At 43.8% G+C, this 21,633-nt stretch overlaps 1 protein-coding gene across 3 annotated transcripts in view; it reads right to left on the bottom strand.

Annotated features, from left to right (window-relative positions):
* Positions 1–10,993: 10,993 nt before the first annotated feature.
* CABLES1 (Cdk5 and Abl enzyme substrate 1) overlaps positions 10,994–21,633 on the bottom strand; it is a 34,944-nt gene continuing 24,304 nt past the window's right edge. For all 3 annotated transcript variants that reach the window (XM_031552834.1, XM_010708831.3, XM_010708832.3), the window contains 3 exons: positions 14,783–14,889; positions 13,669–13,876; positions 10,994–12,184 (listed from right to left, as the gene is read on the bottom strand). In XM_031552834.1, coding sequence (XP_031408694.1) covers positions 12,044–12,184; positions 13,669–13,876; positions 14,783–14,889 — 456 coding nt within the window. In that variant the 3' untranslated portion in view covers positions 10,994–12,043. The remainder of the gene's footprint in view (positions 12,185–13,668; positions 13,877–14,782; positions 14,890–21,633) is intronic.

Here is a 21,633-nt window from a genome sequence, read left to right as displayed (position 1 = left end):
TTTTTTTTTTTTTCCTTTTTCTTTTTTTTCCCAGTCTCCCTGAAGTAATTGGTTTGTATTATCTGCTGCCCACGCACGACCTGTGTGTATGGCTGGCCTTCAGGATAGAGGCTCCTGAAGTCAAGTGGCATGGAAGAAGCAATGTAGCTATTAAAATTCTTACTAAAACATAGAAATATTTGTTAAAAATAGAGTTCTGATTTACTATTTTTTTTTAATCAACTCTTTTGGAGCTAGTGGAAGAGTGTATATATATTTATGTTCATGTCTCCCATCCTCAAACAAGATCTGAAGAATTCAAGAAGTGTGATGTAGACATAGAATATGTTTTGCAAAGGATGTTTCTATTGAGTATTGAAGAAAAGCTAGTTACTGGGAGCTGTGCTAAGGAAAGGAGGCCTTCTTCCAACTGTTTCACCTGCAAACTACAGGGGATGGGTGCTTAAAGAAAACTCCATAGCAGATTTGTCTCACCCAGAGCAGAAGCTGAATAAGCAGCTTTCAGGCAGATCATCTGCTATGCGAAGCAGGCACCAGACCCAGTGTGAGACCTTAATCCTGTTCCAGACAGGAGCAGGGGGGTCTTGTCTGAAGAGAAGGTGTGGGGCTGGGGATGGATATTGGGGGCAGGAGTGGGAAAAATTCATGTTGGAATAGTTTTGTACCAGGGGATAAAATGGGAAGACATTTTTTCTGGAAATGTGTTGCGTATTCATTTCTTTTTTTGATTAAGACACATTACAAATAGATGGCTTTTTAGTCCCAGAAAGGAATTAAAGGAGCCCATGAGGGTTGTGTAACTATTTCCATATTAACTGCCTTGTTTGAGGAGCTTAATCCTTTTGAAACTGCACTTTGACCTTGTGTAAGCTTTCATTTCTGCTAGAAAAGTGATTATTTTGGGACAATATTGCAGGAAAAGTTGGGCTTTTAGTTCACTGAGATGAGAAAGTGTGTCCTCCTTAATCTTGGATGAGAAAGCATCACACAGGGCTTTCCAGCCCCTCAGTTTCTGCTTCCAGAACAGAAGGGGATAGCCAGCTGGCATGTTATCTTCTTGATTTGATGATAGATAAAATCACTTTTTCTCCCACAGTCATGCTCAACAACATGCTTAGTGTATTTTGTCTTATGCTTGTGATGAAGATTTAAAAGCAGATGGCTCAGAACTGGTTCAGCCACCACTTTGGGCCTCTATGAAAGAGCTAAATGCACAGTTCTATAAAGCAGGCAATGTCTTCTCCAACCTCTTCCTCCCAGCTGTGAATGGAAACCCTGTATGTGCTCCCAGCCCTGTCTTAGGCAACACAGTGTAACCTCAGGTGCTGGGGATACTCAGAGCTTCTCCTTCTGCTCTTTGCCCTCATGGCCCCCATCCCTTTGTTACTCCCGTGTGTTGAGCGGAAGAGCTTGGGGGCTGATAGCCCCACTTTGGGTCCCATGTTGGCTCAAGCTGGGTTTCACTGCACCTTTGGGAAACTGATGGAGACATAACACATCTCAGTAGGCACCCCAGCTCTCCTCATAATCCTTCTGGTTGCCAGAGACCATGAGCAATCTTCCAACCATGATCTCTTGAGCATAGAATCATAGAATCACAAGGTTGGAAAGGACCTACAAGATCATCTAGTCCAACCATCTTTCCATTACCATTGCTACCACAAGCTACTAAACCATATCTTGTAGCTCCTCATCCAGACAGCATAGCACAGAACTTCCCTTTCTCCAGCATTGTGCTCCTCCAGAGGGACACGGACAGGCTCAAAAAGTGGGTCCATGTGAACATAATGAGATTCAGCAGGGCCAAGTGCAAGGTGTTGCACCTAGGCTGAGGTAATCTAAAGAATGTGTGCAGACTGGGAGAAGAACTCATTGAGAGAAGCTCTGCTGAGAAGAGGTCCTGGTAAATGAGAAATGTAATGTGAACCAGAAGTGTGCACTTGTAGCCCAGAAGGCCAATGAGGGAATCTCACTGTGGTCTTCCAATACTTGAAGGGAGTTTATGAGCAGGAGGGAAACTGATTTTCACATGGCCTGATAGGACAAGGGGCAATGGCTTTAAACTAAATGAGAGGAGATTTAGTTAGATGTTCGGAAGAAATTCAAAGGTTGGTGAGGCACTGGCACAGCTGCCCATGTAAGCTGTGGTGCCCCATCCCTGGAGGTGCTCAAGGCCAGGTTGGATGGGGCCCTGGGCAGCTGAGCTGCTGGGTGGCAGCCCTGCCCATGGCATGGGGTGGGACTGGGTAGGATTTAAGGAACCTTCCAACCCAGGCCATTCTACGATTCCATGATGATTCCTTTGGGGCAACACTAGTTTTTTATTTATTAAATGTCTACAGCTTTATTCAAAGAATTAGGATGTAGGATAGACACAGAAGCTAAACATTTCAGCAAAGCAACTTTTGTTTCCTTATTATACTCATCTGTTCATCCTGTCTTCAGCATGGTGCTGATGAATACGAGCAGACTGCATGGGATTAGTGCAGATGGCTGCAGCTTCTAGACATGATGAGCTGTAACCAGAGAATATAAATCTCTGCTTCCAAGGAGAGCCTTACACAACAGAATTTCGTGTGGCTCAGTTCTATTCACAGTGGAACATTAAAATTGCTGAGCAAAGAGCTGTGTGGCTCATGTCATGAATAGGCGTGTTGTGTGGGTAAGTTGCTTACTGCAGCCTCTCCGATGGAAAGAACTCAACTGTATTGTTTTCTTTTGGATTAAAACAAACAAACAAACCCATAAAACAAACCCTCTGTGATTCAGAATTCTTCAGAAAAAAAGCAGTCTGGTTCAGCAGCACGAATGCTGAATTGCTGGGCAGCAGCACTGGAAGTTTGGATGGCGGACCCTTAATGGCTTGATCTGTGTGAAAGCAGGAAAATAACTTCCCATTCCAAATCTCTCTGGTGTTTTTTTACTTCTCTTGATCCTGAGACCATGACATGAGGGCATCCTTTCTGGTTCAAAGTCTTCTTTGTATCCATGGAAATTTGATTTGAAGGAGTAAATGCAATGGGTAGCAGTGGGGTTGCGGTGTGACCTCCAGCTCCCAGCATTGTGCTGGAAGTGAGCAGCAGGCAGATTGCATGGGAGCTTGCTGAGAGCTCCTGAGCCAGAGGAAACCTGGGTCTGGTACTAAGGGATTTAATAAGTCACATCACCTCCTGAAATGATGTGTTTGTCCTTCCATTGATCAGTCACAACTTCCATTCACTTCCCATGGACACCAGGCTCCATACAGCTCCACTAAACCATAGAATCATTGAATGGGTTATGTTGGAAGGAACCTTCAAGACCTAGTTCTAACCCCTCTGCTGTGGGCAGAAGCTTGGATGAAGTTAGATCTTGCGCGGGATGCCTTATGCTGGGATCTGAGCAAGGAGGAAGTGGGAAACAGGTATGGCACCAGCTACTGCTCCCCTTAGTTGTTTTATCCAAAGGTGATAATCTCAAGGGTTTGTGTCTTTTAGCAAAAAGAGAGAGGAGAACACACTCTTACAGAACCAATGGGATCTTACATTGGTCTCTCTGAAAGACTTCACGGAATCTCTTCATGGTGAATTCTTTCATCAGCTGGAAGTTGTTTTGCCTTAATAGGAAGGTACAGAGTACTCTGAAATATTTTTGACCATTCCAAAAATATAATTCTAGCTATAGAATTCTGACATCATTTTCCATGTGATGGTTTAAAAACAAATAATAGTGCAAGCCCATGGCATGAGATTTCAGCTGTAACATGCTTCAGGGTCTTGGAGTTTTGGGTGGATTTTGTTCTGTTGTAATTTTTTTTCCATCTTACCCATTCAGTTTCCACATTATCATACTGGGTCCATCTCCTCCTATATTCTATAGTACACTTACGTAAATAACCAGTTATAGTTATGCTATGTATTTTTAACTTTCTGGCTCAATTATCCAGTTAAATGCAAAAAATAAATGATGTTACGATGGCAGTACTGTTATAAAGTGAATCAGAATTCTTTTCACCTATTTCTCTTTTTGCCCTTTAAGAAACCCACTGCTAGGATCTGAGGTCATTTGCACCCTGAAAAGCCTATTCTCTGCCCAGTGCAGATGGGTTCCTAGGTCATCCTGTGCCTTGATGAGCTTTCAGTGTCTGATGGGGTCTGGAACTACATAATATTTAAGATCCCATCCAACCTAAACCATTCTATGATAAGGTCTTCAGCAAAGGTTGCTGCTATGACTCCTTTCTCTCCTCATCGTCTTGCTTCAACGTAAATTCAGAATGGCATCGCTGGGACTGCTTTCTTATTTCTGGATGAATACATAAGCAGTAGGGAGGCCCAAGTTTCACCAGGTACGTCTCAGACCTTTAAGAAATCAAGGAGAGAGTAACTTGGATGATTAGCAAATTTAATAACACAAAGACAGCCCTGGTCTTATTGAACCTCATTAAGTTTTCATGGGCCCACTTCTCCAGCCTGTCCAGGTCCCTCTGGATGGCTTCCCTTCTTTCCGGTGTATCGACTGCACTACTCAGCTTGGTGTCATCTGCAAACTTCCTGAGGGTGCACTCAATGTCATCATCGATGTCAGTGATGAAGATGTTGAAGAGCACTGGTCCCAAGACAGACCCCTGAGGGACACTGCTTGTGACTGGCCTCCACCCTGACACAGAACCATTGATCACAACCCTATGGCTGCATCCAGCCAACCAATTCCTAATCCATCGAACAGTCCATCCTTCAAATCCACACCTGTCCAATTTAGAGAGAAGGATGTGGTGAGGGACCATGTCAAAGGCCTTGCAGAAGTCCAGGCAGATGACATCTGCCACCCTTCCCCTGTCCACAGAAGCTGTCACTCTGTCATAGAAGGCCACCAGATTGATCAGGCAAGAGCTGCCTTTGATGAAGCTATGCTGAAGTAAAGATTTGTTTTGGGTCACAGGCTGCCATTTCTTTAGTATTTGTTCCTAATAAGCTGAGTTACCACCATCAATTAAATTCACCAGATATTTTTCTTCCTGGCCTCCTGCAGCTTTAATCTGAAACTTTCCAATTTCCTGTCCATGGACACCATCACAGCCTGAACAGAGTCCAACTTTCCATTAATGGACACAGCAGGCTTTTAAAATAAATCAGATGAAGGGTGGGGACTGCAGCCTGGATGCTGTGTGAGAGTTAGCCAGACTCAATCCAGCACTGCACCAATGTCTTCCTGATTACTTTGGGGTTATTGAAATAATAAAAGGTAAACCAAAAGGAAAAAAAAACAGCTGAACAACAGTAGTGAGTGAAAAGCATCTGGAAAGGCATAAAAGAGGGAAAAGGATCTGAAAAGAGGATCTAAGAGTTCTTAATCCATCTACCCAACAATTAGTTTGTACTGTGATTTCTGAATGTTCTGTAGAACCTCTGATGCAGTGGCTTGTGTGCTCTACTGACTGGTAGGGCTGCAACTTTGTGCAGTATTGTTCAGGTTAGACAAAGCTAGAGGTTGGGTACTAAACATGAAATAGTTACTGTCTCTTCTGCCTAAATTGTTGTCTAATCCAGCTTCAGTCTGTGCAGAAATAAAGTGTCATACAGGTTGCTCTGGAAGGCAGGTGACAGCTGACAGAGTCCTGGGTTCAGAAAGTATCAATGGATTTTGAAAGCAGTCATGGGAGAGGAAAACTTGGCAGCTCTGGCTTTGGCTTGGTGGAAACTGCAGTGTTTACCCACGGAAATACTCCAGGTTCTGATCGTCTTCCAGTTTGCACAGCTTGCTGCAGAGGGATGTTACTGGGCAGCTGGGATGATGCGCTCCAAGAGAAGGCATTAAATATTGAGCTCTCAGAAGTACTCTAGGCATAGCTCTTGGATGATGTGCTTTTGAGAGATGTACAAGTGAATGACATGCATTTATATGAATTGCTTTTGCTTATAAGCTTGAATTGTTCTAGTTTTGGCTAGAAAATATGCACACAAGAGGGAGATGGAAAAAAAGTACTCATCATAGAATCCTAGAATGGTTTGGGTTAGAAGGACCTCGAAGCCCACCCAGTCCCACCCCGTGCCATGGACAGGGCTGCCACCCAGGGCCCCATCCAATCTGGCCTTGAGTGCCTGCAAAGATGGGGCACCACAGCTTCTCTGAAAGACCACAGTTTCTCTGAAAGTGAGGTTTTCCCAAAAGCCTTCTCTCCTCCAGGCTGAATAACCGCAGCTCCCTCAGCCTTTATTCAGAGGAGAAGTGCTGGACTTTGTCCATCCGAGAAGTCTAAATCCCGCTTCAGTGTTTCCTTAAAATTCTTGCGCTCTGTGAGGAGCTGTGGTGCAGTTGGGTTGTGGACTACAAGATGGGAGATTGTGACTGTCTCACTATTGACCAAGCCAGGCTGCTAATGAGGCTGTGCTTTCACCTGTGGGAAGAGGGGCATGAGGAGGGTGCCTGAGGCTCAGCATTTTGGCTGGAGGCTTTCTTGAGAGCAGGGACTTCCCAGACCGGGCTGTGAGAAGGGCTGGGAGAGGCATTGCGTTCCAACCGGGTAATGCACCTCAGGAGGCAATAATTCCATCATTTCTGTTCTGAGTGGGATGCAAAAAATTTGGAAACAAAAACCTTTTATCTAGCTTTTTAAAATTTTGTATCTGCGCTAGTATCTTTGAAATCTTTCTAAACTAAAAATACAGTCAGGCTTCTTTTGTTACCAGCAGAAAACATCAACAGAAACCACAAGCTTCCATTGTTTTCAGCAGACCTGTAATTTTGTTAACTGTTCCTCCCTCCCTTCAGCAGAACTTCGGGCTGTACATCTCTGCAGTTTTTCTATATCTGTTTTTGGTAGCGTATCTCCTCTCCCCATCTGGAGTCGTTTCTTCAGGAGATGGGCCTGGCCCCCCTGCTCTGGGTGTCCCAGCTGGAGCAGGGACTGGACCTGATGGGCCCAGAGGTGCCTACCTACCTCAGCAATGTCTTGGTCCTCCCTGTTGCTTTGGAAGGTACACAGGCCATCTCCCAGGACTACAATCCCGCTCTTTTCCAGTAGCACACTATAGCCACTACTGTTGCTCTTGCTATTTGTCCTGAGATTTTACACTGGGATCTGTGCAATGCTTTTGTTTGGTTTCTAGTGAATAAATGCTGTCCTTTGAGCACGTTTGGACCAGAAGTGTGAGCCAGCAGTGTGCGCTTGCAGCCCAGAAGGCCAACCTATGTTCTGGGCTGCATTACGAAAGAGGTGGCCAGCAGGGAGAGGGAGAGGGAGGTGATTGTCCCTCTCTACTCACTCTTGTGAGGCCCCATATGCAATAGTGCGTCCAGGCCTGGGGCCCCCAGTACAGGAAGAATGTGGAGCTCTTGGAGCGAGTCCAGAGGAGGGCCACTAAGATGATCAGAAAGCTGGAGCACCTCTCCTATGAGGAAAGGTTGAGAGAACTGGGCTTGTTTAGCTTGGAGAAGAGACGGTTCTGGGGAGACCTCGTTGTGACCTTCCAGTACTTGAAGGAAGCTTATAAACAGGAGAGGGAACGGCTGTTTACGAGGGTGGATAGTGATAGGACAAGGGGGAATGGTTTTAAACTGAGATAGCGGAAGTTTAGGTTGGATATGAGGAGGAAGTTTTTCACTCAGAAGGTGGTGACACACTGGAACAGGTTGCCCAACGAGGTTGTGGATGCCCCAGCCTTCAAGGCCAGGCTGGATGTGGCTCTGGGCAGCCTGGTCTGGTGGTCGATGATCCTGCACATGGCAGGGGGTTGAAACTAGATGATCATTGTTGTCCTTTTCAACCCAGGCCATTCTATGATTCTATGATTCTATGAAGTCTAAAGCCAAGGCACCGCGTCTGGGGCTGCAGGGCCTCACTGTGCAGCCCCTGTGGACAGGAACAAGGTTTCAGAGAGCTCTCTTTGTGTACAAGTTTCACCAAAGGGATGAATCTGAAAATTCTTTTCCCCTTTCCTTTTTTTTCCCCACTTTTTTTACAAAGTTTAAAATGGCAGATGGATGAACAAATGAAGTTCAGGTCCTCCTCTCACACCTCCACCCCTTCCCTAAAGGTGCAACCTGGGACAGATTTCAGTCTCAGTAGTGATGTTGGCACTGTTATAGCTGTGAATGCTCAGTCTCTCACTTCTCTAAACAACTTTCACCTTAAAAAAATTTTTTTTAATGTTGTTTCAATGTTTTTAACATGGAGACTGGTGCCAAAATCTGCTAGTATTGTGGGAAGGTGTTATCTTCTAACAAATTCCTCTGCCTCCAGCAAAGAGGCTCCATATCATGTGGTTGAAGCAACTAGCTGATGTTACTTCATTTAAAGTCATTACTCCAAAGATGACACTGGCATTTGTGAGATTGCTTTGGAAGATGATTAGCAGAGCATTCTGTATATTTATACATTCTGGGGCCATATAAAGCAAACTGCTATTCCCCACACCACAAATACCGATTTGCAATTATGGGGCTCTATGGAATACAGACAGCTAAGGGTATGGGGTAGGAAACCAAACCTCTGAAAACTGTTTATTAAAGTGAATGTGGAATCACAGAATGATTTGGGTTGGAAGGGATCTCAAAGACCATCCAGTTCCAGCCTTCATGCCACAGGCACTAAATCAGGCACTAGATCAGGTTGCCTAGGGTTCCATCCAAGCAGATCTTGAACCATTCAATGCAAAAGCACAATACATGGGTGCTGTCTGGTGAAAACATCTGGCCTAACCAAGCCCAGGTATGTGCTGGATTTAGGGAATGTCGGAGGTGGAAAAGATGGCTTGAATGCTGGTAGATGGCAGATAATTGTGTTCAGTGTTCAAAATTGCCAGTCTGACAGCATATTATATGCTCTACCACTGGTATGGAGCTAGCTGCAAACTTGAATAACACCTGAATTAACCTAAGTGGCATATCCCAACCTCTCCAATTAACAAAGGGTAATGAGACAGAAACAGTGCATAGGAGCCTGCTTGTCTGTGTGTACTTCATGACGGAGAGGAGCCGGTGCCAAAAAAAGATCTTGGCTGGAGAAGAGATCCTGGAAGTGAGGAATCTGCAGGAGATGAAGGTTAGGAGATGCCCAGGACTTCTTAATTAGCAGCTTTATGTCCCAAAGGAAGACAAAACCATTTGACACATACAGATGAGAGAACGGAATAATTCTTGCTTACTGTCATTGGTGGAAAAGAGTCTGGGTTTTTCAATTATTTTTTTTTAACTTTTATTTATTTTTTCTAGAAAAAGCAAAAACCTCTGCATGGTAGAGTGTATGGTATGTAATTTCAAAACAGAACAGGTGATATGGAATGGATGATTTCCCGAACTACTTGAAGTTGAATCTAAAATCATTTGTAAATCAACACTTATTACCATGTAAGACAAAGGCAAACAATCAACTTTCGTTTGTTGTTTGGTACAGATTTCCTCTGTCACTTCAGCCTGAATTTTCCCAGGGTTGTGGAGAAAAGGGGGCACACACTGCCTGTAGTCCTAACCACCATCGTACTGACCACGCTTTGTGCTTTGAGATCTAGCATCATATGGCTTTATATACGTTCCTAAGTGAACAGTGCAACATTGCCACCATCTTAAGTGTTTATTCCACATTGGAACTGTAACTGAACATCACTCCAAAACCCTTTCCCACCCCCAAAACAATGACAACAATGACAACAAAAAGCAGAAAGTCTCCAGCAATCAGATTTCCTCCCAGAAATCTGTGTAAACTGTGGATCGGGATTGGGTAGCAGCACAGGAGACAAAAAATGTGACAGCATGATTCAATAGCGTCTCTGAAGACTACTGTAAGACTGCCATTCTTTACTCTGTATCTTGCAATCACAATTTGCTTTTTCCCTGCAATACTCTAAAGCAACATTAGAAAAAAATCAAGACTCAAAAGCAAAAGGCAGAACCTTTGCAGAAGGTAAAGCCTCCTCTTAGCTTTCAGCAGTCACTGTTGGGAACAGACCTCTGCCACCAGAAGCAAATCTTGAATGTATATACATGATTTTGGTGGGGAGGGCCACAGCCGAGGACGAAAGGCCCTGGGACAGATCTGCTGACTGCAGTGGTCTGCAGACAGCTGCTGTGCTGCCATGGGCACTCTGCCCTTCTCCTCCTGGGCTGCTGGGCTGGGAGGCGGTGGGAGTGGGGGGCTGCGCTGGGGAGGGAAGTGCACATTTTTCTGTTCACCCAACCCCAGTCCCGCTGGAATGTATCTAATCAGTATTTAGATAAGTATTAGTAATAATTGTAAGCCAGCACGGTGACCCTCCCCCTTAAAATGGAGGGAGAGCAACAGCATCAGATGAATTCCCATTTGTCCTGACACATTTCCCATACCCTTTCCAGATCCTAGAGAGCAATCGTATGCAGGTGTTTTTCATACTAGAATTTAAAGGAGTCGAAGCTGGTAAAGAAACTGGATGTTTCCTGGCCTAACCAAAGGAAGTAATAAAACCAGTTAAAGTAAGAGTGAAAGAAAGTAAGCATTAGTGTGTGTACATCCTCTGACATGTCCCACCTCTCGACGTTCTGCTCACAAGCCCTTCCCATACTCTGAGCAAGCACTCCTGAACTTGCAGAGGTAAGGCTTCAGCTACAATCTCATGGCTGAGATTTATTTATAAAAGATATCAAAAGTATAAGGATTTGACTGTACAGGATCTGTGTGGGGCACGTGGAGGGCAAGGCTTGGGAAGTGAACCTGTGCAGGAGGAGATTGGACTCGGGTGTGATGCCCAGAATGCCACTGGCTGAGTGATGCCCGTGAGCACAGCCCAGCGTGCACACAGCATCGGGGAGTGTAGGTGACACTCGCCGGCTTCTGGGCGTCCAGTCAGAGCCATGGGAGTTGCAGGAGGGCTTCATGTTAAATTCCAATACTGAAATGACAAAAGGAACAGGGTCTTTATCTTAAATGGGCACTGATTGTAGGTTTTGCACAGTCAACTTTCATTAAAAAACAAAACTTGAACAACAGCTGATGCCCCTGCTGTTGGAGCCTTAACACACCTGTTATACTGCTGAGCCCTACTTTTTTTTTTTAATAAAACACTGTTTTAAGATACAGCACAATAAATGTGCTTATTATGCACTCTAACATAGAGCACAGAAATACAACACTACACAGTGCAAGTCTTAACCATCTCCACAGTGGGAAAAGTGCGAAGGTTAAAAATAAGCATGTGGCTTAACACAAGATATTTTTAAAAAACATGACATGGAAATCTCATACTAATGCTTTCACTTTTATCACAAACATGACTGAAAACTTATGGTCAGTTGCTGATCCTTCTCTCCTGATAGTAGTGTAATCCTTTCAAAGGTAAGATGTTGGAAAGATCAGAGAATTAGAAAACAATAAAACGAGCATCCAAAAATGATCCCATTTACCACTTTTCCAGTAGTTATGTTTTTCAAGAAGTAAACACGTAAGGTCACCTTGATCTTCCCCCTCAGTAACTGATACAGGCTGAAACAGCAAAGCCACCCACATGGACACAGGTCAGATCTGCATCGCGCACACACACACACATCTACACACAAACACCCCACAGGAAAAAGTGCACTTTCAATTGCTGATACAAAAATAGATTGGCACATTCTTTTTGACACAGTGAAGATATCCTCTTTAAAAGCTTTTTCACAAGGAGTCCTTTCATGAGTTGCAGCAGGTCTGTAGAAAAAGCACTATGAGAATGCACTCAAGTGGGCTTTCAGGGTTTGTGTGATTGAGAGAGGGATGGTAATGGAGGCTGCCCCCTCAGGCTTTTGTATGACTGATGACAGGTAGCTTGTAGGTCCGCAGTCCCCACTGGTAGGGTCAGTTGTCATCCAGTTTCAGCACATTAACCATGTACCAACATCTCAGTCTCCACCTGCTTTGAGAAAGTAACGACATCTAAATTTGTCAAAGCTGAGTCTTATGTCAACGCAGCGTTTCCCATCAGTTGTTGAAAAAACTGGTTCGGAGAGGGAGAGAGTGAAGTTTTAGGAGTCTGATTTTGCATTTCCAGTAGTAACTGCAGCTCAAGAGAGCCGGGTGGGAACAGTCCGGAGCCCCTTCCCAGCAGGGCAGCCAGTGCTAGGAGTTCTGGATCAAGCGTCTGTAGTGTGGCATCACTTCGTGCTCAGGAAGGTGGAGAGCAAACTCCAAGGCCACCAGCACCGGGAACTCAAAGGCAATCAGCTCTCGCCTGTTCAGCCGGAACTTCTCTTCCAGTTTCTGTATCAACAGCCCAGGAAAAAAATGAAAAGGACTTTGTCAATGAGGATCTGGCTTTCTAGTGCTTTCTAGATGATGTTATTCACATTTGCACCTAAGTGTGTGCCACTATTTCCTACTGATTTCTTACAGGGGAGGTAGATTACAAAGTTCAGCCAGACTCGCTGTATCTGACGTTTGTCATTTCACTCATTCATTCCTGCTCTAGCAGATACATCTTCTAAAGATTATAGTGATTACCAATGCAGGAAAAGAAACACCTAGTTTTGTGCAGTCAGTTGTGTAATGGAATACATGCACCTTGTAAGTGCGCAGAATTCCTCTCTGCTTGAAATCACAGATTTTGTTTCCAGCATTGCACTGTTACAACACCCTGTTAGGGAAATTATTCACGCTACAATTAGATACATTTGACTGTAATGCCTCAGAGGCAAAAAGTGTCGTCTACAACAACTCTAAGTACAGTGTATATTAGAAACTGCTATTCCCAAAGGAGATTAGATAGATTTCATACTTGCTTTCTGCTGTACTGTACTAAACCTTCCATCTGTTCTGCTGTTCTCACTGGATTTGGATGCTACAGAAGAAGGCAGCCAGCTCTTCAGAAATATTCTCCCCCCCGCTCCACTCCTATGACCTCCCTTGGCTTGCTGCTTTGTTGCCCACTGGATCTAACGAAAACCTCCATGGGACTTAAGGGTGAACCAATGATTCAGAATTGGCAGATCTTCCAGCTTCCACTCAGTTTACTTTTTCCTGGCTATTTGAAGAATATTCTACTAAACTGACTATCAGACCAGTTCTGTGGCTGGGGCAGAAGGATGTGAGTCCAGTTCTGCCTCCAACAGAGTTCCCATGTCTCTTGAAGTGAGTTGGTTGTACTCAGCTGTGAGACTGATTTTCTGTTGTTAAATTGGTGTCTCAGTGCTTGCAAACGTGTTATGGAATAAGACACCCCTCTGTTTCTTAACTCTTTAATATGGAGTGGGTAGAAGACCAAACGCCTTCTTCCACAATAAAAAAAGGTAAGAGTGAAGTGTCTAATGGAAACCATGTCCACTTGCCATAAAGGTTAACTTGATGAATATAGTATTGGTAATCTGTAAGATTTCTTCCCAAGTTACCATTTACACTTAACTTTCAAAGAACGGCCTTTACTAACACTCTTAAAAATAAAATTAAAAGCAAAATGAACTTCCTGAAGGTTAACTTTCGACTTGTATTGACAGAATGGTGGTGAGATATATATATCTCAGACCTCAAAATATCTGATACTAAGGATGTTCAATCACATCAAATGGGTTTCTTGGTCCTCTGCTATGACACAGATCACTCCTACTTCCCCATCAACATGAAACAAAGGAATGCAGTTAGCTAGCTGGAGGGCTGGATACCTAAAGGAAAGCATGACTACAAGCAGGCTTGTATATACCACGCACTGGCACTTAATGTAGAGAGAACACAGGAACTGTATGGATACCTACATCTATAAGATGCTTGACTTCATGTTTTCTGAGGTCACTGCCAATTTTGGCTGCTAAAAGAACACAGGCTCCAGCACAAAGCTTTCTATTCTGCTTGTTCAGCTTCCCCTTGAGAGCGAGCTTCTCAAAGTAGACAAAGGCCATGGCTACTGTGGGCTCTTCAAAACCACATTCTTCTTGAGCAAGCTTGCGCATTTCTCTCTTCAAGCTGAGTAAAGAGATCAGACAATTATGCCGTGAACTGCATGTTAAAGCATTACTCATTTCACCATAAGAGTCATTACTGCAGAGATTCCTGCTTAGACAAATGGAAAGGGAAAGTGTAATTTACTGGGCAGGTATGTTTATGGTCTATTTTGGGGACACACTGTATCACTTGTTTTGACTTAATCCTTTCCCTGCAACAGATAGTTGTATCAAACTGCAGAAGTAACTGAAGAGCTTTGACGTTTTTTTGTAAAAATATTTCATTGGAAGTCTTAATCTATACATAATTTATTTAGTAACAGTGGATTAACTGCTTGTGATCTATATGCAACTTTGCAGTTGGTTATGATCGGTCAAATCCAAACTTGCTATGCACTGCAGAATTCTGTAGTTACAGAGCAACAGGAGCCAGTATCCTTCTGGCCACTTCAGTCACATTAAATCACCATTACTTCAGTATGTATAGACTGCTACACTAGAAACAGTGACAAAATACTACAACTTTGCAGTGAAACTTATCACTTGTTTTGCTTCTGGTCATGCCCTTTGCACGGGCAAACATCAACATTTCTCCCTCTTCATTATCTTTGTAAGCTAAGTGCCATAAGTTTGAAGTCTTCTTTTGTATCATTTTTTCTGGATCTGATAGTATAATGCAAGCACAGCTCACATCCTCATCCTCTTATAAGTGGAGCTTGACACCTGAGTGGTACGTGTCTGCACAGTCTCCTATCTGGTTTTCTCAGCCCACTAATCAAAACGATCATGTGACTTATTCTGCACCTCTGCAGGTCACTGCTCTTGGAAAATCAATCAGTGCTGTGTGTCTCTTCATGTACAACAGCAATCGCACTGCAACGTGAGACAGCCGTATCACGTTGCAGCCATACCAAGCTTTGCAACGTACCTTCTTATTTTACTGAGGGTTAACTTGATGTGAGGGAACTTCTCCTTAAACGTCTCATTCATGTCCTTTTTGAGATCTGATGGCTTCACGTAGTCTATGACTGTAGTCTGTAACACATGGTTGAGAGAAAATCATTCTTTTAGTTTAAAACAAACATGATCACTCACTCCCTGCAAGCAAGAAATACCAAACAAGCGCCAGTCATTCTTAATGATTTTCAGAAACAGGAAAAATGAGGTCTGAATTAAGGTAACAATTTGCTTGCAACTGCTCCATCAGAATGGGTGACCTGAAATCAGAGATGAGTGTTCAGCACAAACCCTGAACAGCACATACCTTATTACAAGCCTTCCAAATACTGCTGAGAACGAGTTTAAGCCAAACGTGGGTGGATAAAACCTAGCTGACAATTCTTGCTAAGCCAAAGTTAAGTTATCACAATAATTAATTTGATGACCAGACTTTGTGTGTGGCTCTGAAACATACTGCCAGTCTCAAACTGATTGCTCAAAGGAACTGCTGGCATAAATTCTTGAGTATTGTATCCTAGATTTATGACAAAATAGGTAATAGGCCTAAATGGTGAGTAATTCAATAGAATGAAAGACAGTAATACTCTCAAAAGTTACATACTAAGTGAACAGAAATACTGAGTTAGAACAGTATTAGAAGTGTACAGCCTATTTCCTTTACCTTGAAATTCCTGTTCTTCTTCATCATCCCTGAATGTGTTTAAAAACCATTTGGATGTGGTGCTCAGGAACATGATGTAGTGGAGGGTTGTTAGAGTAAGGTCGTGGTTGGACTTGATGATCTTTAAGGTCTTTTCCAACCTGAGCAAACCTATGATTCTATGATTCTTTTCTCATCCCCTTAAGAATTTCTTTATTTAGCAGAGGGCCCTCCTGGCTCATCCTGCATGCCAGAAGCAGCAGCAGCTATGGGTGTGCAGCACTTCAGTCATTCCTTCAGTCTTCATTCAGGAAACACTTTGCCAAAACCATCTGCCACCGCTCACTTGGCCTGAAACTATCAGCCAAACAACAGCAAATCCTTCATTTTAGTAATGTGCCAATTCTCTTCCTGGCTTTGGCTGTTCCGACCTTGAACAGAAGCATGGAAGACAATACAGCTTCCAAGTATCCATTTACTGGTTTCTCTTTCCCTTCTAATTTCTGTTTATGGTTAAACTACATTATGTTAACTGTAAACAAAGAGAGGTAGAAAGAGGCATGCAAAATACACCACATTAGGCTTTTACAGAAGATTAAGCCTCCTTGTATTATATCCTCATGGGAATCTAAATCAGCCAAAAAGACCCAACTGACTTTGTTTTTTTTTCTTTTTTTCCCCAGTAATTAAATATGGAAGGATTTGGGGAAAAGACAGTATAGCGGCTTTGGAGAGCAACTGAACAACTCATCTGATTACATCCTTGGCTGCATCAGATATGAGCATGAGGAAGAGCAAAAGGCAACTAACTTGTCCTGCATTTTGTTTAAGAGCTATGGTACTGAAATAAGGGATAATAACAGGAATTTAGAAGAAAGCAGAGTGTGCTTCTCCCCTAAATAGCTCACAGCAGTATTTGAGGCAAACGAGCTATAATGAAGAGGAAAAAGCCAACTTCTTGGCACATGGAGTTGTTACAGTCATACATACCTTTAACAATGAGGGCTATTCAGCTATCTGACTCGCAGTGTGAAAAGCATAATTTGTCCAGATAAATTGCTCCCCATGATATCTTGGCAGGTAATTTTGCTAGGCATGTCAAGCACAACAGCTGCCTGCCACTAACTATAAATGCTTGCAAGCCCCCTCTGACGCAGTTACATCCTAAGCACCAATCCAAATTTTTCTCAATAAAGAGGATGATTTATTACAAAATTCTGCCCAATGAAGGAGAGCTGCCAGTTATAAGAAATCATCAAAAAGGAGAATGCCATGACAACCTTCTATAGCCAGCTCTGTTGCCCTGCATGTGCACGTATGAGCCAGAGCACAGGCCCAGGCAGTCCCCGCAGCGATCTGAAGGTAACATCCACATTCTGTCTTCAGGCTGAGGCAGGCACCTTGCTGCCATGCCTGAATAAAAAGAAAGGTAAAGATGGAGGGGAGAAACCCTGCCCTATTTGGGCTAGAAGAGAAAAGCATCACCTGGCTGTATGGGTCTGCCTGTGGCCAGCTCTGCTGAAAGCAGAAGAAAGTGTGGATTTGGCTGAATGCACAATCACCTGATTGTAGGAGGCCTTGCTGCAGGCCTGCAGGACTCAGCCCTCAGCAACTGAAGAACAAACTCTTACTATCTCTCTTATTTCTTTCCATGGGACTTTGTTTCCTACTTGCTGACTCCTTGTCTCTTCTTTTTTTTTCCCCTCAAGATGACCATCAGCAGCTGTGTGCTCCTGATGCTTGCATAGACATGCTGGGAATTTTAGTGATACTACAGGAATCCTCCTAGTACTGCTGTAAGAGGACTATTGAGAAAAGCTACAGAGCTATATATATATAAGTTATAAATTAGACCAGCGCTATTTGCTACTTGAAATACAGAAATGAGGGTCCGTGCCTCACTCACTTATTTACAGATTCAAAAGATTGCTGAGTATAGCAAGGCTACCTGCTCCTAAGTCCAAAGTTTATTTTATATACTCTCAGAATTTTTGGATGTCTTGGGCAAGCCTGGAAAGAATGAGCTTGGTGCTACTTTGCAAAAGCTATACCACGCCTCGTCCCAAGCTTCACTGCAAACCTAACTACTCATTGCTTGCTCTCTGTTACCACAAAGCTCCTTAGTTTTATCTTAGTTATCTCCCACAAAGCCATCACGGGTTTTTCTGGCAGACCTGCTCTTGGCACCTTCCAGGTGATCATTTTCCCTGTACAGAAAACAACAAATAGCATGGATTGGCTGTGCAGGACAGAAACTACCTCGCAGAGAGAGGGCCCAAGCATGCTGCAGAGCCAGCTGGAGGGCTGTATGCAGGTTACGCTGGCCAGCAGGCTGTGCTTGCTTCCACTTCTAGCACATACTTTTTACATGGGAAGACAGTGATAGGACAAGGGGGAACGGCTTTAAACTAAAAGAGAGAAGATTTAGGTTAGATATCAGGAAGAAATTCTTCACTCAGAGGTTGGTTGAGGTGCTGGTACAGCTGCCCATGTAAGCTGTGGTGCCCCATCCATGGAGGTGCTCAAAGCCATGGCACAGGGTGGGACTGGGTGGACTTTGAGGTGTCTTCCAACCTAAGCCATTCTATGACAAGTCACATATGTGATCCTGCAGCGGTCTCATGGGTACCTTATACACTGCTCTGCTTTTACCAGGGAGTCCTCTGACCCAGTTGACTGCCAGGAGGAATGCCTGTATTTAAATCTTTGTTAAAAAAAAAGTTACTTTAAAAAAAAAAAAGTAAAGTAAAACATTCAGAGGCTTGAGAATAAGCAGACAGCTTAAAACTGAAAATGGAAAGGAGGTACAACTATTTTTAAACACAGAGATTTGTCAATTTTGTGCCAGTGATAAGGATCTGCGATAAGGATCTCCCCCCTCCAACTCTGAATACTGCTGCTTCCTGCTAGACAACAGTCTCTACGATATAAATCACAATAATGAAATCCAGATGAAAGCCAGTGTGTGCTGGTTTTGATTCATGTAACAGGATAACAGCAGCATGTTTGAACACACTGGCTCTAAGGCAGCTGTCTCATCTTGTCAGTGCCATACTGGAGAGCTCAACTAACTGTCCTTATTCTCAGGAAAAGGAATTGTGCAACCACTTCTTTTCATTTGTCCCATGATTTTTTGGGTAGCTGCTGCAGAAGCCTGACTTGCCCCTTGCCCGGCTGATGCCAACAGAAATGACAAATTTGGGATGCTGCCCGTCAGAGGTGCAGCGTTCTTGCTGCCACACTGTGCACCTACGAGGCTGTGGAGAAATCCCAGCCCCAGCTCCCCCCTCACCTGTTCAAGCATCCTCTGTCTGTCCTTTCCCCCAGGCACAGCTTGCACACTGCAAGTCACTCAGCACCGACCCTTCCATGGAGCAGGAAAGGGGATGGGCTGGAGGAAAGCTGAACGCAGGCACAAGGTCAGAAGCATGGCCAGGGTGTCCTAGTGACCCACAAGGGCCAGCTGGGATCTTACTGCTGAAATGGGAGTGCTCTGACCTTTTTGTTTGCCACCTTTTCTCTTGCTCAGCATTTCCTCTTCCTTTTCTCTTCTCTGCTTTAGGAATTTTATTTCTCTTGGGCTGCCTGGCAGTCACAAACAAAGCTGCTGTGTCAAAAAGACATCACTGCAAGCAAGATAGAGTTCTGTCTGTCTGGAACAGCCCTGTATTGCCCGTACAGGAGCGCTATACAACACCGATGCTCCAAATTTTATCAGGGGGTTGCAAACACTCTAAAAGGAGCATTTTTCTATCCAAATGTTCTCATTGAGAACGCCATTCCCTAGAAGTTACGCATTCTGCACTGCCAGGGCTGTCACATACACCAGCACTGCAGTGGGAATGACCCACCTTTCTCCCCAACACTCTAATCTCCCATGTTTGTAACTTCTGTCATCCAGGCTCGTCTGTCTTGTTTCTCACACCTTGCTCGCACAAAATAAATTTCACTTTAGTATTCAGAAATACTCCTGTGTGAGCTCTGTTCACGTTCTCTGTATACAAATCTGTAGATGTATATTTTAGTTTGGTGACGGGAGTTGCACAAGACAAATGAAAGCTTTGATAGATGGCGGCTGACAGATGCCTGGACAACATGATGAATGCTTGGGCTGAGGGCTCTGCTCTGCACGCTTTTTGCATGGCTGGCAGTTTTGAACTTGGAGGTTAGCTTCTGTGTTATTCACACGCGTTTTCAAGCAGCTGCTTTCTCACAGGAAAGCTGTATATATAGTTTCCTAAATGCGAGAGGAGGAAGGATGCCTGAAATGGTTGGAAAGACTGGCAGGATGAAATAGCGTTGAAAATAAACCCTACTTTGGCATGCTACCAGTAAAAGATGACCTAGACTTGGGTGCCTCTACCTTCCACTTAATAAAAGGTAAGATCAGAATAAAATAGGTGAACAAATGGAAGTTATACAATGAATTCTCTTCAGCTGCCCTACCTTGGACCTGTGATAAATGCAGTCCATGGAGAGCAGACACAAGTCCATCAGGTTTAAATAGACTGTCAGTAGCACAGTTCTCAACCACACAGCAGAGAAGTCAGTGACTCTGTACTGCCCTAGGGATATAGCATGAGCTATGTAGCTGTCAACTGTCTGTAACTCAGTGTATATGGAGGTGGCTAGAGTATGCATATATATGGGAAATCCTGCTAGGGCAGAAGCTTAGAACAGTCATGGAAAATAGGAGTCATTCCTTTATAATGGTAATAATGACTACACAAAAAAGGAAAAGGAAGACTAAAAGATGTTTCTATTGTTAAAAAGTTACTAACTTTCAATGACCTTAAACTGAAATATTTACAATTTCACAAAGCAAACCATCTGAAAACTCCCTCTTTGAGTGCATATAAGGATGCCAGTTTATTTTATTCTGTTAACACCCTGAAATTGTTCTCAGTTAATACAGTGTTCCATTGTTATAAAATACATGCTTACTGGAGCCTCAGCCAAATATAGCATCAAATTCATATAGCTCTGGCTTTAACTATGAATATATACCACCGCTGCAATCCTCTGCTCCCTGAGACTTTTGGGTACACAGCCAGCAGCTGATAAGAAAGCAATCTGTAGATGTTTAATTTATATCTACAGAAGCAGCTCAAAAAATACGGTGCCGATGCCAAAGGCCAAAGCCTGCAATGGAGTACTTCTGACCTTGGTGCTCCTTGTGAAAGACAGCAACGAGGAGCTGTGCATTCAGCACTGAGAGGCTGAATGCGCTCCAGCATCACGCAGGGCTTTTGTCAGACCACATGGACAGAACAGCGAGCAGTTCTAATTTTAAAACCACTCTGGAAGACCAATATCTAATAATGCAGCCTGGTTGTGCTTGACACTGGTGCTTCACTTGGCAAGCTGATGGCCAGCCTGCTGCAAGAGCCCTACAGCCTTTTGCAACACACTTTTTTTTTTATCAGCAGTGTATAGCTGTCAATTTGTTTTGATATAATTAAACCAATACACGGGAACTGTCATTAAGGACCAAAACCCGATTTCGATAGATGGATATTGCAGGGATGTTGCTACAAAGGGGTCACTCAAAGTCAAGTTGCTACTGATCTGGGCTTTTCCTCTTTTCCTGCAAGTCTTGGCAGCAGAGAGCAGCCATGTGAACACACTCCTGTGCTAACTCGTGTTAGCAACAGAACCAGAGCTGTGGGAGTTGGCCTCATGCACGCTGCAGTGAGTTTTCGCCCCCTGCACAGAAAGTGTTTCCTTCTGCTCACAACAATGCAGGATGAGCAGGGAGACACTGCAGATGCTGGCTGTGTGCTGGTCAATGTGAGACACTAGTGAAGAAGTCACTGTTCTGCCTGGTTGCTGTGAAAGTTCCTATTCAAGGGAGATTTAAGGATCTGCAAGAATTCCTGCTTCAGCAGTATCAGCCAGGAAGACATCTGTTAGCCATGACATGATGTTTCCCTCCCCCGCCTCCCCCAGCATGAATTCTTCTACCTCTTACTGTTTATACTGCAGCAGAGATTGTCGACTCTCCTACAAAGACGGTATAAAGGGAAATAATTTCTCTGGGGTAGACTAGAATTTACATATGACTAATGCAATTAACAGAAGTGGTGGGGTTTGTGCTGGACAATTATTTAAACTGCCTTTTCTGATTTGTTGATCAGGCAGTGTTTGGACATCACTTTCAGAAATGCAACAGGGAAGTG

The sequence above is a fragment of the Meleagris gallopavo genome, chromosome 3 (assembly GCF_000146605.3).
Source record: "Meleagris gallopavo isolate NT-WF06-2002-E0010 breed Aviagen turkey brand Nicholas breeding stock chromosome 3, Turkey_5.1, whole genome shotgun sequence".
Classification (NCBI taxonomy): Eukaryota; Metazoa; Chordata; class Aves; order Galliformes; family Phasianidae; genus Meleagris; species Meleagris gallopavo.
The sequence above is the reverse complement of the archived record's forward strand: the minus strand, read 5'-3'. Positions and strand labels throughout refer to the sequence as shown.